General features: G+C 34.3%; 1 protein-coding gene across 7 annotated transcripts in view; it reads right to left on the bottom strand.

The window, feature by feature from the left end:
* The window catches only part of LOC150093229 (uncharacterized), a 307,481-nt gene extending 289,525 nt beyond the window's left edge, over positions 1 to 17,956 (bottom strand). For 6 of the 7 annotated variants that reach the window (XM_090413528.1, XM_090413534.1, XM_090413529.1 and 3 more), the window contains exons 1-4: positions 16,299 to 16,450; positions 13,996 to 14,067; positions 4,393 to 4,492; positions 4,136 to 4,210 (exon numbers count right to left, since the gene is read on the bottom strand). In XM_090413528.1, coding sequence (XP_090269654.1) covers positions 4,136 to 4,210; positions 4,393 to 4,492; positions 13,996 to 14,067; positions 16,299 to 16,326 — 275 coding nt within the window. In that variant the 5' untranslated portion in view covers positions 16,327 to 16,450. Of the gene's footprint in view, positions 1 to 4,135; positions 4,211 to 4,392; positions 4,493 to 13,995; positions 14,068 to 16,298; positions 16,451 to 17,809 lie in introns of those variants that run through there. The other variant, XM_090413531.1, reaches the window with a different exon arrangement.
* Between the last annotated feature and the right edge of the window lie 121 nt (positions 17,957 to 18,077).

Here is an 18,077-nt window from a genome sequence, read left to right as displayed (position 1 = left end):
GGCCCCCCCGTTGTTTTTGCCAGGGAACCAGGGCAAATAATGAAAACTCAGCTACTGGAACAAATCCTAAAACCCACCCTAACTCAATATCACCAGAGTTCAAGATCGGTACTATCAACATAAGAAGCCTGAATGGCAAAGAAATGGAGCTAGCTGAGGAATTGGATAAGCAACAGATCAACATAATAGGGGTGACCGAACCAAAAACAGGCAAACACTGGCGAGATCTTTCAGAGCAATAAATACAAAATGTTATATTCAGGCAATGACAATCAAGGAAAAGAAGGAGTAGCCATAGTATTCATCACAAAATATGAGGCTAATCTTCTTGAATGGCAGGCAGTCTCAAATAGAGTGATGTGGGCATATATGAGAATGGGGAACTGGACAATGAGATTTATTTGTGCCTATGATCCCACAGAAGGTTCTACTACGGTAGAAGTGGAGGAATTTTTTGAGGCTTTAGAAAAAGCACCTGACACAATGAAAAAGGAAAAGTTGGTCCTTGTTGGGGGATCTGAATAGCAGAGTAGTAAATGATTGTCAGACATACAAAAATATTTTGGAAAAATTTGGAGAAAAGAGCAAAGCTAATAATAATGGCAAATACCTGTTGGATTTCTGCTCAGGACATGGACTGGTTATTACTAACACCATGTTCCAACATAAAAATGTGCACAAATTCACATGGAGAGAAGCGGCAAGGAATAAGAAAAGTCTCATTGACTATGTTATTGTTGATAGTGATGTTTTCTCCCTGGTGCAGGACACCAGAGTGTACAGAGGATTTGAAATTGTAGGTGATCACCATTTAGTCTTTAGCAGGATAAAATTGAATTTCATATTGAAAAGAATAAGATGTAAGAAAGTTTTAAAGCGAATAAAAGTTGAGCAGTTCTAAGATGTGAACTGTAGACTAAAATACACAAACATAATTGAAGAAAAAATTTGAATAACTGTTTAGTAGATATGGAATGAAGGTCAGCATTAAAAAAACAAAGACAATGAAAATAGGCTGAAACATTGAAAATATCAACTGCATTGTGAATGGAGAACCTATAGAACAAGTAAAACATTTCAACTACTTAGGCACAATATTTATTGAAGATGGTAAATTAAATATGGAAATAGACAACAGAATCAACAAAGCTGGTATGGTAGGCAGTCAACTGAATAAATTTATATGGAATAAGAGAGATATTAGACAAAACACTAAATTAGTTGTATACAGGACAGTGTTCAAGTCAATTTAACTTATGGATCTGAGAGCTGGGTCAGAAGTAAAACACTTGACTAAAGACTGGAGACTACAGATATGAGAGTCCTGAGAAGGATTAGTGACATGAATAGATGGCATTAATGGCAGCATCATATTAAAAATGAGAATATTAGGAAAGAACTTGCCACTGTCAGCATCCAGGAATGTGTTAGCAGAGTAAGTTAATCTCAGGTGGTATGGTCACTTATATGGTCATAATGGGAGAGGAAAGATTAGCAAAACAAGTGTTCTCTGCCATGTTGGCAGGAAAAAGACCCAGAACAAGACCAAGATATTTACTGCCTTAGAAGATAGAAATATAAAATCTGATAATATTGGAGTCTTGACAGCTAACAGACATTTGGAGAAAATTGTAGATAGGAAGTTAGCAATGATGTAAATTTTTCATATAGTACTATCATATCCTGTATACCCCTTGAGGGTATATATCAGGAATTTGATGATGATACAACTTGAATAGTACATAAACCTTTAATCTATCAGTAAATCATTTATAACTTTCAACACATACAAACCACATGTATAGCATGCATATAGCAGCATTCAATGTTTAAAATGTCTCCCTTTTACCTTAATGCACGCCTGAAATCTGTGAGGCCACATATCAATGGCGGCACACACACAACATGCAATGTAAATGCTGCTACTGCTCACTCCAAATCCATCTTCAAGCTGGCGATGCTGGGGTGTCGCTTCTTGCAGGCTACTCTCTCTCAAGCTCTGACCACAATTTGAAGATCCATCACATTTAGATCGAGACTTCCAGATGGTGATATGCGGCTGGGCACATTCGCCTGTAATCACTGTTGTGTGGCCCTTTTGTGTGCAGGGGCTGAGTCCGGTTGGAAGGTCCACTGCTAATTGTGAAACAAGGTTTTGTTCAGGGGCTGTACCACAGGTTCCTGTATGGTTTTTTGATACATTTTGGCAGAGTGTTGATCCCTTTCTTGCAGAAATGCAACTTGAATATCCCATGATACATCATCCCCACCAAGCCATCACTGACATGGGGTGATAACCTCTCTGCATACAAGGTGCTATGACACATATTGTGCAACCATCAGGTGCATACAGCTGAAGGTTTTGGCAGTTAAACAACTCTTCATTGGAGAAAATCTTCTCAACTGTGAAGAGGATTATCTCTGTGTCTGTTGTTCCCATGCTGCTGGAGAAGTGCTTTTGATTTCATCACCCTCTGCTGCATAAGTTGTGGTGGAAGTGTCCAGTAGAACAATAACAAGCTCTCACCTCAGGTCATCCGTTAATACACATGATATCATTCTCAGACTTTCTCAAAGGATTATGGTACCGGTGTGCCTTTACAGTCATCACAAGCTGTTGTGTTCAACAAAGCATGGCAGATACGTCTTCTGCATCATTATAACAGTTAATAGTCTGATACACAAACATCCTATTGATCCCGAGTGTTTTTATCATGTTGAAAGTAAGAGATGTTGAATTCCAACCTTGTGAGGCGCTATTACAACTACACAGTTCTCATAATCTCCCCCATTGCATGGTAACTCAAACAGCTAGACAACTCTTTCTCTACTGATAATCATGCAAATGTTAGCTGAGCACAGTGCCACTAATGGAACCAGGTGTTTGTGCAATTGTGTGGGCAGCGCGGGGCTGTGCAGAATTGTCAGAGTATTTATGAAAAGATGATGTATATGTTACGGTTAAAGTAATAAATCCGGTTATTATTAATAATTACCAGTTAAAGTGAATAATTCCTAGAGGAGTCTGGTAAATGTAATAAAAACATGTTTATAGGTTTTATATATAGGTTTTCATTCTCAATAGAAATTATAACAGCTTAGGTTAGGTTAGTTTATAATGAAAAAAGTAAGGAAAGCACTTCTTTCTACAACAATTTCTCGGCCAAGATATTAAAAAAGCACAATCTTGTGACCACCTATAAACCACACAAAAAAGCTAGCAGCCCTTATCCGATACCTCAAAGACCAACTACAACATCTGGAGTTTATCAGGTACGCTGCAACCTTTCTTATTATGAACAAACAGGCAGGACAGCCAACATCTGTATAACAGAGCATGAAGATCACATCTGATTTCACCACTACAGCCACTCAGGATTAGCAGAACAAGCCCTGGATATTCAGCACAGAATCCATTGGAAAAAAGCCACTTTACTCCACTGAAGTAAATTCAAGTTCGAGAGACTTTTCCTGGAATCAGCTGCAGCTCTTACTAACCACCCCAACCTAAAACAAACATTGTATCAGACTCCCCCCCCCCCTCATATGGGAAACCCTCATCCACAGTCAGTGAGCTCCCAACTGAAGCCAATAGGTGGTGCAATTGTAGAGTTCTAGGTCTCCTGTATCATCTCTCCAGTTTCTTCATCTTTGTTATTGAGTGTGCCTGCATGCACGTGTCTAATACAAGTGTATTTTCCCTTGATGATGCCAATTTGACTTCAGAGAAATATAGGATAGTAAATAAGTAAGTTTATTTATTAACCAATATGTTGTTAATTTCCTTAAAAAATAAATGATACTAAACAACTTCTCTGGTTTATAGAGAAATGTTGTAGCAGGTGTCTATGCCTACCATATCTCTCTTCGTGAAGAAGTGCAATACATTTTATGTAATATTAACGGTGCCATCATATTTACAACAAATGGATAACATCAAGCGAAACAGCTTTATGCTCTTAAATGTACTCTACTGTTGTTATTCCATGCCTCCAAAATGCAAATAGAAGAACAACAGGATACTATGTCCTTCGACTGTAAAAGATCCGAGTTTGATTCTAACATTATATTCTCTAGATATCGCCAATACAATAGTTTTAATAACCTCTGGTTATATTTTAAGAATAAGTGTTACCTCTCTGCTATTGTGTTCAGTCGTTCATCATTGACTGCTCTTCTAATTTCAGCCCGATGCCGTTCCAAGGAAATGCTAATAAGAAAAAAGTTATTTAACAAATTAAAATAGTAGCTAAATATTATAATTACTCTCTAAGTTAACAGTTTATATAATACTTTATATAACATATAAAGTATTATAATATAATATATAACAGTTTATATAATACTAAGTTGTGGTGTTAGGAAGTGATGTTGAAAAGAAGAAAAGTATACCTCAGTGTTGTTGAAAATTCTTGAAGCATCTTCTTTTTCTCTTTGGTTAATCGTCCTTGGGCTCGAAAAGCTGATATAACTGCTGCATAAGCTTCTAGCTCTAAAGTTTTGAAATGAAAATAATAAAAAAAAAAATATTTTTTAAAATTGCATTATATCAAAGTATACGTTATACGATGAACTAATCAAATTGATATAATCAAAATAAGAAAAATGAACACCCTATTAGAAAATTCCAACAGGGACGTAGCCTTGGACCAGGATATCACATGCCATACACATAATAAAACTAATGACTATCAAAAAGTTACTTAATTAGGCAGAAGACAGGAACCATATGTGAAGAATAGCTGACACTTTATTGAGAACGTAAAAGATTAAAATATAGAGCCTCCAGACATTCTAACAAGTTTAGATGTAGTCAGTCTTTTTTTCACAAATGTACCTGGGGATGACACAGTGTCTGCTTCAACAATGAACTTTTCTCAATGAACACAGACTATTCAAACACAGTATGGAAAATACTTTTTCATATTTCAGGACAAATACTGGGAACAAAAAGTACATGCCACAGGATCCCCCATTCCCAGCCAACCTCTATATGGAAAATTTCAAAAGGAATACTATTAAAAATTATCATCACAAGAAACCAAAAACTTGGTTATGTTACATTGATGATATTTTCATTGTTTGGTCAGGAACAATGGATGATTTAAATCATTTTAAAGATTATCTGAACAGCTTGCATCCCACAATAAGATTCATTCTTGAACTGGAAGATCACAGAAAATTATAACACCTTGATATTCTTATCGAAGTAAATGAAGAAAAAAGAAACTGACCTTTTCAGTATACAGAAAACCAACTGCAACTGGAAGATTTTTACATGCCGCTTCATATCATCATCCATAACAAAAGATAGGTATAATTAAAACATTAAGAGACAGAGCATACAATGTCCAGTATGTCAATTAACAGGAATGAAGAACTGCACTACCTGAGGCACACTCTCGCCCTTAATAATTTTGAACCCAAGACGATAGACAAAATTCTTAATACATCTCCAGTAGCTCCTTTACTTAAATAAGATTTCAAGAATGCAATCACGCTACCTTACATCAAGAATGTTACAGACAAAGTGGCAATGTTGCTCCATGATTACAACATTAAAGTATCTATTTTACCAATGCATAAAATTTCCAGGTTCATACATCCACCAAAACTTCCACATCATCCCCTGAAAAAACCAGGTGTTTATGATCATTGCTCTTGGGACATTGGTTATGTAGGCCAGATGGGAAGGTCAGGGGAGAGCTGCTTGTCTGAACATGTAAAGACATCGATAAAAGAAAGCATAAATCAGGTTTGGCATCCCAGCAACAAACAAAAATGCCTTATATCAATCATAATTGTTTTACAAGAAAGTTCAAGGAATGCTCTGAAACGGTAAGGATCAATCCCCCACACACTGTAACAAAAAATCAAGGCTTAATTCTACCTCAAGTCTGGTCTGCTTTCATTAAAAATCTAACTAATTTTTTTTTTCTTTGTGTGTGTGCATGTGTGTGTGTGTGTGTAGCTTTTGCTAGTACCACTGATGATATAAGTCTGATGACTTATAAAACTTGTAGGGTTATATTTGTTCTTTATTATACTCGTTATTTATATAAAAATATGAGGTCTCAATACTGGAAGTTTTCTACATTGACTAATTGCCTGAGAAGCATGCAGTGAAGTTGCCTGCAAGGACAGAAAAATTAGTACTTCATAGCGGATACAAGAGAAAGCAAAAGAAGAGAAAAAAAAACATCAAAAGAAGAAAGCACATTGAAAGTCCCTGGCAAGTTAATCAGTATCTGTTCTGAGAGAACACAGAAAAAAATGTTAAGCAAAGAAAATAAGACTTTGGTAAGAACAGAAAATATCAATATTCACAATGAATGCAATCAGGACTATATATATCAATACTAAGGCATTACTTAAAAAAAAAAAAAAAAAAAAATCAAAAACCTATGTGAAAAAAAGCTTGGGCCAATAATATTCAACTAGCAATACTGAAATGTGATAGTACAAAAGTTTTACAGTTGTAGTACTGCATAATCCAGAAGTCATATTCAGGAAATCAAATTCCAGTTGATTGGAGTCAAGCTCTCAGGACCCATCTATAAAAAGGAGAAATAAAATAGTATGTCAGAATTAAAAAGGAATTTTCTCTGTAATTCTGACAAAGTATTTCCAGGTAAGATCATACTTGAGAAGAGGCTAAGGAAAATTGTGAAAGAACATTTGGAGAAAAACAAACTGGGCTCACAGCAGATAGAGGTTGTCATGATTAGATTTTTACTTTAAGACAAATACCAGAGAAATCATGGGAATATAACAAGGATCTATATTTAGGTTTTATAGATCTGAAAAGGCAATATGACAAGGTGCCAAGAGAAAAGCTGTTCAAAACACTACAAATATAGCACACTATATCAAGTGATACATATATCTATATCTGAATTGTAAATCAGCAGTTAGACCTTTCCACCTTTATTGAGGTCTCATCAGTAGGAGCCAGTTAGTCTCCTACTGATGAGACCTCAATAAAGGTTGAAACTGGTCAGGGTAGTGGCCCTTCCCATAATGCATAGTATTATACATGTCCATAAGGAGATGTGCTTTGCATTATGGGATACTAAGGCAAAGTGATGTGAAGTCATTAGCTTCTTTATATGAGTTGCCCTAGTCCAGAAAACAGTTCAGGTGCAAATTTGTTTGCTTACACTTGGATAAAGGATTAAACCAAATATATAATTTCTTGGTATCTTTAATTTATAGTATAACCAAGCAGAAAAACTTCCAAGAACTATTTATGGAAAATTTTGAAACAAATGCATTAAAAACCTATCAGAAAAGACCAAAAGTTTGGTGGCTACATTACTTCAATGATATTTTTGTCATTTGGTCGGAAACAGTAGATGAGCTGACTGCTTTTAAAGATTATCTAAACGACTTGCATCTCAATATGAAATTCACTATTGAACTAAAACAAAACAAAAAATTACTTTTCCTTGATATCCTTGTTGAAGTAAATGAAAAGGAAAAAAAAGATTACTCTTCTTTGTATACAGAAAATCTACCACAACAGGAAGATTTTTAAATGCCGCTTCCCACCACCATCCATTGCAAAAAATAGGCATAATTAAAATTTTGTGAGACAGGGCATACAATATATCTAGTACACCGATTAAAAGATCTATCCTCGACAAAGCATGGCTTTGTCAAGGATAGATCATGCCTCATTAATTTCCTTTTTTATAATGGTGTGACAGCTGAGATGGATAAAGGTAATGGCTACAGAAAGACTCCAGAAATCCACTTGCCACATGCAATTTTTCAGAAACAAGTGGCAAGTGATTTTTCAGCCTCATTCTAAATGCATTCAAAATGTACTACCTTATTTTCATTGCATAATTTGCACTATATTCCCTCATTCATTATTAAGTTATTTGATCATGGGCAACCTCTAATGAATGTACCAGGAGATAGCATCTTGAATGAGATAAAAAGTGTGTCAAGGCTGTAAAAAAGAAGTCAGGCATGCCACAACTAGCTTGCATCCAAAATTTCATTTTCCTATACGGCCTACATCAAAGCCTGGAATAACTGCAAGAAAATTATCATCACATTGAAAACAGATTTTGAGAGAACTAAAAGCAGGAAACTTGCATCCTGTCCAAATGGCAGCCACTTCTGGGCTCTAGCCAAAGCTATCAACCATAACTTCTGCCCAACACTACTCCCATCACTATTACACCCAGATGGTACTATTGCATTATCACTGACAGAAAAAGCAAACCTCCTGGCTTCCAACTTCTCCTCCCATTCTTGCATAGCTGATCACAGAAAACGTCCCCCAACCATTCCAAACAACACTCAATGAAGCATTTGACCTTTTGCCAGAAAGAGATCAGAAAAATTTTGTTCAAGCTGGATACCAAAAAATCTCTGGCCCTGATGGCATCCCTCCCATTGCTCTAAAGATCTGTGCCCAAGAGTTGACTTCGACTTTATGCCATCTATTTATACTTTCTTATTCCATTGGTATCAATGCTGCAGTGTGAAAACTAGCCCATATACAACCTATTCCTAAAAAAGGGAACAAATCTTTACTTTCAAACTACTGTTCAATTTCTTTCATCTGAATTCTTTCTAAAGTGATGGAAACCATCTACAGTCAACTCCTATGATATCTTGAAGATTCTCATTTAATAAATGACCAACAGTATGGATTATGTCACTGTCGATCAATAAGGAACCTACTAATTTACGTCACCCATCTCTGGAAAAACACCATGGAAAGGTTTGGTGAATCTCAAGTGGTTGGTCTTGATATCTCCAAGGCTTTTGACTGAGTTTGGCACAAAGGTCTATTAAGAATATCTCCCATTATTCAGTCTGCACCCCCCCCCCCCCCACCGACACCTGCAATTGGGTAGCAGGCTTTCTGGCCAGATGCTCACTCCAAGTGATGGTCGATGGCTCCTTTCATCTTTTATCTATGCAACTACTACTGGGGTCTGTTCTGTCACCCACCCTCTTCCTTCTATATATAAATGATCTATTCCAGCTGACTGCCAATCCAGTATGCATTTTTGCCAATGACAAAACATTGCAGTCCTTTTCATTTGACAAACCTTGCAAAGCACAAATCGCCACAACCTCCAGAACTCTCTACTACCTTAAATTCCGATCTTCAAAACATTCATCAATGGGGTTTGGATAATATAATCAATTTCAATTTGCAAAACACAGCTCTGCATTATTTCCCACAAAAAAAAAAAAAAAAAAAATCCTGTTCTTCCTCTCTTACTCTTGACAATACTCAAATCTCTATTCAAAATGGGATTCCTCAATTCTCTCTTTGCACAAACATATCACAAATACTGCCTCCTCTGCATCCAAAAAACGAGGCTCTTTTTACCTCGAAGCTTACTTCAACTCCAAACAGCTCTTAACTCTATACAAATTGCAAATCTGCTCAACTATTGAATATCGCTCTCATGTCTGGGGTGGTGCCTCTAAGAGCTCCCTGAAAATACTGGATTCTATACAGAAATGAGCAGTAAGACTGATTGACGATCCCTCTCTCACCAATACATCCCACTCACTTTCACACAGGCATTCAGTATCCATAGCCTGCATCTTGTATAAATACTCCTATAACTGCTGTTCATTAAAATTGGCATCAATAATTTTCCCCACCCTCTTGCAAATCCATCCAAAAATATGCTACAGCTAACCAACATCCCCCCACAGTTAAACTCCAAACCCACAGAACAAATTTCTATGCTTCTTCATCGATCCTTTCCACTGATGCCCTCTGGAACAGTCTTTCACCATGTGTTTCCCAAGGAATACCATCCACAGCTTTTCAAATCAAATGTGAATAAGTTCCTTATTGCTTGCCCATCCACCATAAAAAAAATAAATAAATAATAAAATTAAAAATATTAATTTAATAAGTTAATTCCTTTGTAGATTGTTTGTCCCTGACAAAAGCTAGTTTGCACGGAGATACTCTTAAAGATACTTTGCTGCTGCCATTTCCAAAATGTAAAGTAATTCCTATCTATGAACAGGTGGCACTATTTATCTTTTGCCCTCTGTTATAAACTAAAACATGCCCTGCATCCACAGATTAATTTTGAAATTATTATTATTATTATAAAAACCTCCATGGAGTCAGACTCATCGTGGGAGGTCCACTGTTATGCACACATTTTATCATACCACGCCTTAAATATATTTACTGTCTCTGTGCTCACCACACTCTCGGGCAATGCATTCCAATCATTCACCACTCTCCATGCAAAAAACCTGCTCCTTGCTCCCTTGCTCACACCCTCCTTATACAGCTTCCAGGGATGACCTCTTGTTTTCCTGTATCTTCACCCATTCTGTGCATTCTCAAACAACATTTTATACGACATAACTTGCAAGTCATCACCATTCTTATAAAAATCAGAGATATCATTAAACAAAAAAAAAATTAATTTAACAAGACATTTTTTTTCATTTTTTAAAAACTGAAGATTGCATTTAATACAGGTTCTAAGAAAAATTAGAGTAAACAGATGGCATCAATGGAAGAATCATATTAAAAATGAAGATTTTAGAAAGCAACTTGACATTATTAGTACTTAAAATTTGCAAGCAGAGGTGATATCACTTAAACAGAACAGAAGAGGAAACAGAGAACAAGTATTTGATCTCAGAATACAGGAAAAAAGACCGAAGAAGACCAAGATGAAGGTAAATGACTGATTATACTACTTTAGAACAAAACATAAGATTTGACCATATTGGATGTGGAGGAAAATTGATAGAAAGTAATAATAATAAGCATAATTATATTGTCAGTTTTAATGGAATCTGTAATTCAGTACTCAAGAGTGAAGCAAGTTAGATATAGTATTTTATTATAAATTGGCAAACAAAATATTTTGTACTAAAACTAACACAACAATCAGTTAACCTATAGAGCAAGTGTCACAACCTGGAAGGATCTTATCCAATAGATAATTAATTAATTTTGATATTTACATAGGATGAGAATCTCCCAAACTTTCAGGAAAGCAAGTTTGGTACGGTGTACAGAGCCTCTGAACTATGAAAAGAAATTTTTTAAAAATCTGTGAACTTTGAAAAGTTTGGAGTTTTTTTTTTTTTTTGATAGGAAGATAGTAATAGATTAAACTTCATCGTGCAGCACAGTTATCCCTTAATTATCCAACCACAGCAGAAAAGCAATTTACTGGTCAGAGAACTGAAAGTACAATTACATGGTGCTGTACCACAAGTTAATTGACACACTACTACTTATTCAAGGGTCAGTTAACTGAGAGATTATTATTCTGCACAGCTTGAGTATATATAAAGAATTTAATGATAGTATAGCAAGTAGAGCTAATCTAAGGTGGTATGATTAGCTCTACTTATACATTCTTGAATGCTAACAATGTAAGTTCCTTTCTAATATCTTCATTTTTAATATGATTCTGCCATTGATGCCATCTGTTCACTCCCCTAATTTTTCTCAGAACCCTCATATCTGTGGTCTCTAGTCTTTGATCAAGTGCTTTATTTCTAACCCAACTCTCAGATCTATAACTTAAAACTAGTTTGAATAGTCTTATATACTGCTAGTTTGGTGTTTTGGCTAATTTCTATCTTATTCCATATAAATTCATTCAGTTAGCTACCTACCGCACCAGCTTTGCTTATTCTGTGCTTGTTAAACTAAGGCAATTAATAAATTTAAGTGATAAAAGCTTTGCTCTTTTTAGTTTATCGATAAATCATATTACAAGAAGAGTGGATGTAAGATGAAAAGAATGAGAGGTCATCTCTGGAAGTTGTATAAAGATGTGGTGAAGAAGGGTGTGAGGAGTAGATTTTTTACATGGAGAGTTGTTAGGGAATGGAATACATTGTGAGTGCAGGTAGTGTAAATAACTTCAAAGCTCATTATGATAGACATTGCTGGTTGAGTGGGCCTTCCATGATGATTGACTCCATGGTGAGGAAAGGTTAGTAAAACAGGTGCCTGATGCCAAGATAGTAAGAAAGAGACCCAGAGGAAGACCAAGGTCTAAGTGGATTGATTCAGTTATGTACAAAACGTTAGATATAACAATATTGGAGTACTCATCCAAGTGATAGACTAATTTGGAAGAAAACTGTTAATATGAGATTAATAATAATGTAAATTTAATCATGCAGTGTTGTCATAGTAGCCTGAACACTTTTGAGGATACATATCAGGGAATTGATAATGATGGTTTAACAAGTTTAATGACTAGTGATTAGGAAGGACCTGTGCATTTTTTGTTTATTAGTGTAACTCCCACTCAAAAGGCTGTAAACCTACAATATATTAGTACCATTGGTGGGTTAAGAAATTTAAACAAAAATTTTTTTAATAGTTTAATTCATTTTTACATGATATTAAAACATGACAGAATAAAATCTATGATTTTTTTATGATTCAACTCATAATACAAAGAAAATAAATATTTAGTTCTTTAGCTGCTAATATTTACTTGGTTTATACCCAGCAACTTAAGAGCACAAAGATTGTCATGGTATGCAAAACAATAATTAGTTAATAAAGGATTAATTATTTAAAAATAAATTTCAATTGTAATGGAGAACACAAAAAAATAAAAATGTAATTTGGTGCAAATTGTTGTTACTAGTTTGATTTGTGTAAAACTTCTGCAAAGTGTTACTTGTAGAAGTTTAATACTTTATAAGTATTAAGCTTGTAAATTTAATACTTATAAAACTTTCCTTTATTCAATAACAGATTGCACCAAATTACGTCTTTAGTTTTTTGTGTTTTACTAACCTTTATATCTGTTCACCTAAGAACAAACTATTCTTTATTACATCCAACAGTACATGAAGTGCCCTTATTATGGACATATGGGAAGATCTTCCTCTGAGAACACAAGAAATACATTCATCACCATTGTCAGGCAAGTTGGGACTGGAAGGCCACACTGTAGACACCATTCATTACACAGGATTAGATGGTAAATACTAAACAGAAGTCATTACAAGTCAAAGAGCTCATTTTTGAAATCTGCAACAGCTATGAAACTTTCCTCAAACCTCAACAAATATGGCTATAGCAAAAAAATCTGCCAAAAATCTAGGAGACAGTAATTTTAAGATCAAATTAATTAATGTTGGGCCCATATGTGAGAGGTTGGTTGGTCAACCTATTGTACATTACAACTATATAAAACTTCTCTTTATGGTACCAAATTAGGACTTTAATTTTCTATGTTGTCTGTTACAATTTTAATAAGTTAATAGCATTCCCATTATTAACTAACTGTTCCTTTTTTGCATATACTGGGACAATCTGTACTCTTACATATAAACCAGCAAAATATTAGCAGCTAAATAATTATCTAATTTTCTTTATATTGTGAATTAAATTAAAAAAAAAAAAATCACACCTAGGCTCTTTCTACATTTCAACATAAAATGTAATGAAGTTAAAACATCACCTTTATACCTAATGCTTTGACATTAAAGAATTTCTTATGGTTTTATTTTATATATATATTTTTTATTTTATTTTTAGTATAAAGCAAACAAATTGCATATTTTGTACTTTGTCTCATAAGCCATTCTAGCATGATATAAAACAGATTATTAATTTTATATTATATAATAAAAACAGGCTAAAAAATAAAGTGAAACTGTATACTTAAAAATTAATTTAAAATATTTTATTACTAAAGTCACTTTAAAAATCTTAATTATAAATGATTTTTATAATTATTAAAAGAAGATATGAAAAAATTATGATGAATTTTACAAAGGAGTGGAGATCAGTTAAAAAAAAGTTTATAAATCTCTGCTCTAAAGCATGAATAAAAAACATTATCAAATAAGAATTAACTCCCCTCTTTTCCTGCTTTAAATATACAACCATATGAACAATGTTTCAGTAGGATGAAAACAAAACTGTTTCTTGTTCTTAAAAAAAAAAAAAAAAAAGAAAACAAAAAAAGGCTACTTTGGAAAGGAACAGCTTACCAAGTTTCCTAAGTATTCTTTTACATTCATCTCTAGTATAATCCAGAAGCATTGGCCACATCTTTTCTCCCCCTAAATAAACATGAAAAATTAAACAGAGAAAAGATGTTTAAATTAATGTAAGAACAAAAATCATAAATGTTAATAGTGATGCTATACACATAATCTAAAATGATATTGAGTAACTAATAACACTGAGTATAACACTGAGAACAAATTGAAAAAAAAAAATTTTTTTTTCAATTTGTTCTTTTTAGACCTTTATTGAGGTCTAACAGTGATGCTATTGCTTCTGCCTTAGTATTTCCACTCTGGGCCTGGTTTCCACTGACGAGACCTCAATAAAGGTCGAAACCAGTATGGGTAGTGGCCCTTCCCTTAATGCATAGCAGTATACGTGTCCACAAGAAGATGTGCTGTGCATTATGGGAGATACTGAGACAAAAAGTTGGAAGCTTGATCCACCTTTGCTGCGAGTTGCCTGGTGTTGTACTACCTTACCTCAGTCCTGAAGATATTTTCATGTGCAAACTTTGTTTGCTCACACTTGAATAAAGGATTAAACTAAATTTATTATATATATATGTGAGTTTAATCTTTAAAAGGTACCTGTGGCAGGTCTATAAACAATAAATTACACAATAACCACAGTAATTAACTTTAATGAAATGAAAGTACAGATATTTTGTACTGAAAATAATAGTACATCAGTGCATAGAAACAACAAAATCAAAGGAATGGGAATACAAGGTAATATAACAATCGGTTTACCAATTAAAAATGGCTGCAGTGTTCTAGAAATTAATATATTAATAAATAATATTAAAACTATTTTTGATGGCTACATAAAATGACAATCTTCCAAACTTTTGGGAGAGAGAGACAATTGTTCCGATTCAGATTTGGCCAACGTAATAGGGCTTCGCAACATTCTTTGAAAAGGCATTCATATTTAAAACTGCTTCTATGGAGAAGACGAACTTTATCCCACTGCTACTGTTTAGTGTCAATACTATGTTGTGCCAGACCATACTTTTGAAGTCTCATGTATTCAATATAATATTGATGTTATTAATTCTTTTTTCCACAGAATGGCCTGTCTGCCCAAAGTATGTCAGATTACATTCACAAGGTATCTGGTATACACTAGCTAATGATAGAGGTGACAGTTTGTCTTTTGTAGATGGCAACAGATGAGAAATTTTGTTGATAGTAAAATATGTGGGAATAAGGTGATACTTCTTCAAAATATCTATACTTTGATTTCATTAAAGTTAATTACTATGGTTATCATGTAATTTGTTGTTTATATATGAGTTTACAGCTTAAAAAGACACTCAGAACTGACTTCAGTCAATGGTTTTTGATTCCTAAGAGCCAGCAAAAATTAAATGTACTGGAGTTCCACTAAGTACCACTATTCCATACAAGAAATGTATAGAAATATTGTATCATTTCTCACTGACAGCAGAATAAATTAAGAGGAAAGAAATACAAAAGTTTTTCCACTTGTTTATACATTAAATTAAACATGCCAAGAAATTATATTCTTGTTTAATCCTATATTCAAGTTTAAGCAAACATAGTTTGTGTGTGTGAAGCATCTTCACGACTAGAATACTTGTATATAAAGGCTAATGACTCCATATGAATTGCCTTAGTCTCCCATAATGCAAAGCACACATCCTTCTGGGTATCTAAAATGCTATGCATTATGGGAAGGATCACTACCCAGACTCAGAAGAGATGCTAAGGTTGGAGTAATACAGAGGTCATATACCTCCCATATACAAGTAGTGAAAAGGTGTAACACATTATTAAGGTACTCTGAATTAGAGATAAATTGTTGAACTACTTTCACTACATGTATATGAGAGATATGACTGCTGCATTACTCCAACCTCAGTATCTCTTCTAGGTCTGGCCTCTACTGATGATACCTCAATAAAGGTCAAACCCTCTTACTCTGTCTCAAAAAAAGTTTAGATCCATCATGTGAAGAATTCCAAGTATGCATGTTACGACTTAGCTTCATGAGATGACTTTTTTTGGGTTGGAGGGTATAATGTTTAAGTTGTTTCACTATTCCGTAAACAAAGCATTCAGACAGGTGAAATATCCTGGTCTGTTTTGGTGAATGCACTGTGCCATTAGATAATCTTGCAAGTATTTCAAAAGTGCATCAATGAATTAATTGTTATTATTCTTATTTGAAACACAAATAAGAATAATAACAAATGCTACATTAAATTAAACAATTATATTATAGATATAATAATAATAGGATCATTTAAGTGCCAAACCTAGAAAACTGGGAGGAGACCTCCACATAGCTATGCAAGGAATGTGGACAGCCAATCAGGGCTTTTGACCTAACATCCAATCCTCACCTTCTTGTGGTGTGCCCAATTAGTAGGTAAGTCTCAAATTGTCAGCTGACTAAACAGTATTCTCATCTTAAACCTAAATGTAAAATGATGAAACTTCAGTCTTCCTCCTTATGTGTTTCCCAAAAAATAACAATATACAGGTTTTTAAATCAAACATAAACAAGATTCTCCTTTCCTACCCCACTACTTATACACAGTACTAACAACACACTAAAGGTTGATTAATCAACCTTTCATGTATGGGCTCAACATTTAAAAAAAAAGCTGGCTGGGACATCAACCAGTTCAACAAAGAGTTGGTCAAATGCAGAATTCAGGAAAGGGTAGACAGGAATATAATACTTCATGACAGTAGTAAGTAGTATGGTTTCATGAAAGATTTTTCCCTGCCTTAGTGATTTACTCACTTTTTATAATAAACTGGCATTTGAGTTGGATAAAGGAAACAGCTGGATAATGATACTGCTGAACTTATGCTAAGGATGAAAGAATACAACATGAATCATGTTATATAAACTGGAGCAAGTGGGATAAATATAAAATTGATGAATGGAGATAGAGTAGCTGACAAGAAAAGAGATCAAGAAATCACTCCTGAAAATTGTGTAGGAGTGTGATTATCAAGGGTATGAGAAATGGATGAATGAAGAATGGTTTGTCAGTCAGCCACGAGTGCTTTGCCAGTGAATGAATTCAAGTATGAGAGGTATTATGTGAATAATGGTTAATGTGTGCCTTGAGAAATGAGTCTTCAAACTCCATGGAGATGACTAAGTAGTAGTATGAGGGATGTTTGAAAAGTTTGGTAAATTTCCAATAGACAGCGACACAATTTGTCAGCTGGGAAAGTGATGGCCGCTGTTTTTTGGGATTCCCAAGGAATTATCATGATAGACTATTTGGAAAAGAGTAAGACAATAACAGGAGTGTATTATGCATCATTGTTGGACCATTTAAAAGAAGAACTAAAGAAAAAAGATCAAATTGCTGCACAAATAAGTGCTCTTTCATCAAGACAATGCACCATCCCACACATCGGCTGTCGCAATGGCAAAATTGCATGAATTTGTTCCACATCCACCGTATTATCCAGACTTGGCCCCGTGTGACTTCTTCTTGTTCCCAAACTTAAAAATTTGGCTCAGTGGGAAAAAATTTCTTCAAACGAGAATGTCATCAAGGCTGTCAATGACTATTTTGCACAATTTGACAAATCCTACTTTTTAGATGGGATGAAAAAATTGGAAACTCGTTGGACCAAATGTGTAGACCTCAAAGGAGACTATGTTGAGAAATAAAGGTGATTTTTTCCAAAAAAAAAACTTATTTTTTTAGCAAACTTTTCAAGCAACCCTCGTACTAATTAAAATAACATGCTATATATATATATATATATATATATATATATCACTGAAAATTCTTACCTATCTAATAAGCTACTACTTTATCAAAATAATGCATCCAATTGTAAGACTATCACATGATGTTTAACTAATAAGTGTTCCTGCAGGACCTTAGAGACAGTGTTATTTAAGCATCTTGGTGAATAAGATAAATCAGTCATCAAGACGAAGCCCTGAAATTGTTTAACATTTGATAATATTATTGTACTGAATTACTACATTAAACAGTCATCAAGGCTGTCAATGACTATTTTGCACAATTTGACAAACCCTACTTTTTAGATGGGAT

This window comes from Typopeltis vanoorti, chromosome 24 (assembly GCF_054136105.1).
Source record: "Typopeltis vanoorti isolate ZY-2024b chromosome 24, IOZ_Tvanoo_1.0, whole genome shotgun sequence".
In the NCBI taxonomy this organism is placed as follows: domain Eukaryota; kingdom Metazoa; phylum Arthropoda; class Arachnida; order Uropygi; family Thelyphonidae; genus Typopeltis; species Typopeltis vanoorti.
This window is presented reverse-complemented; position numbering and strand designations above follow the sequence as displayed.